The sequence below is a fragment of the Melanostigma gelatinosum genome (genome assembly GCF_949748355.1).
Source record: "Melanostigma gelatinosum genome assembly, chromosome: 2".
In the NCBI taxonomy this organism is placed as follows: Eukaryota; Metazoa; Chordata; class Actinopteri; order Perciformes; family Zoarcidae; genus Melanostigma; species Melanostigma gelatinosum.
The window spans coordinates 18804845-18809674 of NC_136635.1; the positions used below are offsets into that span (position 1 = coordinate 18804845).

The 4830-nt window shown below is 42.8% G+C and overlaps 1 protein-coding gene across 1 annotated transcript; it reads right to left on the reverse strand.

Annotated features, from left to right (window-relative positions):
* Window positions 1–241: 241 nt before the first annotated feature.
* On the reverse strand, window positions 242–4443 carry pcdh20 (protocadherin 20). Its single transcript, XM_079288785.1, has 2 exons — window positions 4319–4443; window positions 242–3948 (listed from the first exon to the last, which is right to left on the reverse strand). The coding sequence occupies exons 1-2, from the start codon at window positions 4364–4366 to the stop codon at window positions 1327–1329; spliced, it is 2670 nt and encodes an 889-aa protein (XP_079144911.1). The 5' UTR covers window positions 4367–4443; the 3' UTR covers window positions 242–1326.
* Between the last annotated feature and the right edge of the window lie 387 nt (window positions 4444–4830).

The window sequence follows — 4830 nt, forward strand, 5'->3', positions numbered from 1 at the left end:
AAAAGAATAGATTGCACTTTTAAACCTTACTAAATATTACAACGAGTTTGTAGACACACAGATTTGAACACATCTAGGTCAATGTCAGTGATATCAATACCGTTTTTTATAAAAAAATAAAGCATCTTTAATAGTTACTTTGATTTTCTTTCACAAACACTTAGCATGTTTTCACAGACACATTGGGAATTTCATGGTTGTGGAGGGTGACGTATGCAACTTAAAGCAGGTTTATGACAAAGAAGTTTGGGCACATTTCAAATTATTCAGTGTGATGAAAATATGGGAGTCTTTGCTGTATTGAGATTGCATTTAAAGGTTTTACATGCATGATCAGCAACTACTGCTGTGAGCCTTCACAGAAAGTAGGGCATCTTGTTACCAAGCATGGCTCTCAGACGTCATGCAAAAAGAAAAATCTAACAGTATATCACTCATACATTATTGTATATCATGAAATGCACATCACTCCTTTACAAATACAAATAAGCTAAAGAAGGCAAGATGCAATTGAAAGCGGTGCAACTTGTAAGTGGGCATGGAGTAAAGATGTTCTTTTTTGGTCAATCTGCTGTTTTCAAAAGTATTTGTGCAATTTGTCTTAACATTTCCTGTATACAACACAGGTATACTGTAGAGTTTGACGTGTATTGACACATCGAGCTCTCCGAATATAACAGGATTACAATTCCCTGAATAAAGTAATGAATTTTGATCTACCTTTTCTGTATCAATCAATTTTTAAATGTACTTTATGAATATAGCTAAAATGTCATTTAACAAATTGAAAGATTTAGATGCCAACTCCCAAGTGCAATCACTATTCCATGATATTTGTAATAGTGACTTGTGATGTGAAGAAATGCAGTTTTTCAAAAACAATCATGAAGAAAGAGACATTTGTTGTGCCTTGAACTTTTGTCCTTTTCATGCAACGCAATGTTGTTTATAAAGTTGTAATACATTTTGTACAATATTTACATAGGACCTTAGATTGAGTAATCTTCACAGAGTTGCTCTATGGCTTTGTAATAAAGCTGTTATAACTTTGAAGCCAATACAAATGTATTCCTTGCCATGCTTTTCTGACACTTCATGTTTAGATGGGTGTCATGCTTTATAGATTTTATAAAAAGTAAAATAGAGTGTGCTCTTTCTAATGACAAAACCTCGTGGCATATTAATCAAATGAAACTATATTGCAGTAATAACAATCATATGACAAAAGCAAAAAAGAGCAACTTCATGTCAGAACTACACTTCTCACAGTGAGTTTTGTAAACATTCATGTAAACAGTGGTGGTTTAGGATGTGGACAATTAAATATCAGATGTTTGAGATCTGCCTGAGCTTTCTGTTCACAACCTGCATTGACTCATTCTTCATTTTCAAAGGTATCTCAACCTCTGATCTTTTCTTTCGCTGCTTTTTAAATCTCCTACAGCATATGTAAGATGTCAGTGCGACAACTGAGAAGAACAGCCCCAGACATGTCACTGAAAGAGCAATGAGGAGAGGCTGACAGGGGAACAACTCATACCTCTCAGGCCCCTCTGTCATCTGGCCTTTGTACCAGGGCCTCTCCTCTACCTCGATTTCAGCCTCTCTGGTCAGCAGGCTCTGGATGTAGCTCTCGTTGCTCACTGTTTCATTGACAAAGAAGTTCACCATCACTGTTGAGTAAAGTGGCTCAGGCTGACCATGGTCACTGACCTTCACTAGAAGGCTGTAGAGGCCCCGGATGCTGAGCTCCCTCTTTAAAGTTATATTTCCTGTTTCTGGGTCAATGGCAAAAGAACCTGGCTCGCCACCTTTCCTCTGAACAATACTGTAGGCGATCACAGCATTCATGCCTGTATCCTTATCCACAGCGTAGACTTCTGTTATTGATGTTCCTGGTAGTGTATTGGGTAGAACCAGCATGTAAGACTGATTGGACTGGGGGAAGAGGACAATGGGCGGGTTGTCATTTACATCCAACAACAGCACGGTCACCATAGTTACACAGGAATGCGCAGGCTGCCCACCATCAACGGCCTCAATCCACAGCTGGTATGTCCCTTGTTGCTCACGGTCAAGTGATGTCTTGGCCCTCAGTGCGCCTCGGCCTGTGTCTATCATGAAGATGTCGCTGCCGTTGAGGATGGAAAGGGCCACCCAACCATTTTCCCCCGCATCGGCATCTGTCACAGAGAGGACCCCAATTTCACCGTACCCCGGGAAGTTCTCTGGCACAAAGAACGTGAAGTCCTTATTGATGAAGCGTGGACTGTTGTCATTGCGGTCTTGCACACTCACCACCACAGTTGCAATCGACTCCCTCCTGGGTGTCCCCTGGTCCACCGCTCTCGCTATGAACCGGTACGTCTCTTTCTCCTCGCGGTCCAGCGACGTGGTCACAGTCAGGACACCTGTCACACGATCCATGACAAAGATCCCTGGGGCGTCACCGCCAAGGAGGTAGATGACTTCCCCTCTGCTTTCGCTGTCCTGGTCTGTGGCTTGGAGCTGGGTCAGAAAAGTGTTTGGTGGATTGTTCTCCTCCACAGATATTTCCACCCAAGACTGCTGAAACACTGGTGCGTTATCATTCTCATCCAATACCTGCACCTTGAGGAAGGTCTTGATGACATGCTCCCGAGAATTCTTGGCAACAACAGTTAGCTCATACTCCTGTTTCTTCTCATAGTCCAAGGGCTCTGTAGTCTCCAGCAGGTATTCGTTCTTTAAAAGCTGATAGGGGACGAGCCTGAAGGGACCAGACCCTTCCAAATGACAATCCACCCGTTGGTTCATATCAATGTTTTTGATACTAAAAAAAGCAATTGGAGAAAACTCTGGTTCAGACTCCTTTATGGTCACCACCCCATCCTTTTCTGGTGCAATATATCGGGGTATGACAGCAGGGGGTCCTGTAAGAACTTTGATTATATGCACAGAAACAGTAGCTACTGCAGGGATACAACCAGCTCCATTGGCCAGAATGGTGAGTTTGTAAAACGTGGCTGTGCCAGTGTCTATTTTTCCTGCTAGCTTGATCACCCCTGTGATTCTGTCCAAATGGAACAACCTCCTGGTGTCTCTTGGCACGCGTTCACTGTAAGCATAGCTGATCTGAGCATTAGCACCAAGGTCAGGGTCAAAAGCATTCAGACGTGCCAAATGAGCCCCTTTGGTGGCATTCCCAAGCAGAGTGACATTAATTTGCGACCCTGTGAATTGGGGGCAGTTATCGTTCACATCTGTGATGACAATTTTCAAGGTAGCTGCTCCAAGCAGAGGAGGGGTCCCTCCGTCCTCTGCAATGATATCCGTAATGTATTCAGCCTGGTTCTCTCTGTCCAAAGCCTCCATCAAAATGAGGAAGGGTGTCAGCTCACCTCCGTCATTTTCCTCAACATCCAGTGCGAACATGCCAAAGTCATTGACAAGCCAGTAGGTCTGCACTCCGTGAACACCGAGGTCTGGGTCCACTGCTGACTGCTCCACTGCAAAACGAGCATTGATTGGTGTGTTTTCTGGGACAGATATACAGATCTCATCCACAGGGAACTTTGGCCTGTTGTCATTCACATCCTCGATAAAGATCTTAACTTTGACCAGCTGAAAGTACTGCTGGGGCAACACAAACACATCCAGTGAGAGGACACATCTCTGTCCCTCTGAGTTATATGGGCAGAAGGTCTCCCTGTCAATCTCCGTAGCAGATGTGTAAAGCTCCCCGGTGGTATTATTTAGGTTCACAAACTGTCCACTGACCTTGTTTTTTGGGAGACTGAATAAAAAGGGGGGCTCCACAGTGAAATCCAAATTTAGGTCTACTCCAATGGCCCCTATGAAGGTCCCCCTGGGTAATCCCTCCTTTATCTTATAGATCAGCTCTTTTGCTTGGCTGAAATTCGCAAAACAGGAAAGAGGGCTGGTGTAAAGCAAGAGGATGCACAATCCCTGTAAAACAAGATAATTAAAGATAGTTTAATAAAAGAGTTGCAGAATAGAATGACATTTACAAAATGAGGTATTCCTGATGTATTATTCAGTGTGAACATTACTATTTAGTTATATTAACAGCTGCAGAGCTTTGTGAACACCTGCAACAATGATTTAAACAGTAATCATTACACTTATCTTGCATTATAACTGTCATTTAAGGCAATCAATCCATGAAATTAGATTTGTATATGTTACTATAGTGCAGAGGAAGAGAGACTTGTCATGGTCTGTCTTACTAGTACAAAACAGTAGTCACAGTATCATAAACAGAACTGGTAGTTGTGTTCGTGAATACCGTCTGTAAAGTAATCATCATAAAACTTACCCATATCCCTCCTCTTTTGCTAAGGCTGGGGTGTCTGCTGTTGAACATGTTTATGTCCTAGTCCATCACTTTATGGCAGGAAGAGTAACAGCTTAAGTAACCTCGGCATTTTGAGCGCTGAGCAACGCAGACCTCTGCTGAGTGCTATGCCTTATTGCTGTCTGCCTTGAACAAGTCATTCATCCCAGTGCTGGCTCAGGACACTCCCACCGCATGCAAATCAGTCCCTCATGCTAACCAATGAGAGCCGATGGCCACGATGAAATCTACTTGAGTTCATTCCTTTTTCATGCATGCTATCAAAGCACATCGACACGCACCTGCACGTTCTCTACACACCCATGTTGTTGCAAGCAGCTGCATACCTTGTATTCCTGTGGTAGAGTGAAAGCACCAACTGAGTTTATAATGACATGGGAGATTGAGCAAGATATCAAAAGTAAATATCACCAGCCTGGAGATTACTTTAATCCAGCATTAGTTAAAATTCACCACAGATGAAAAAACAAACA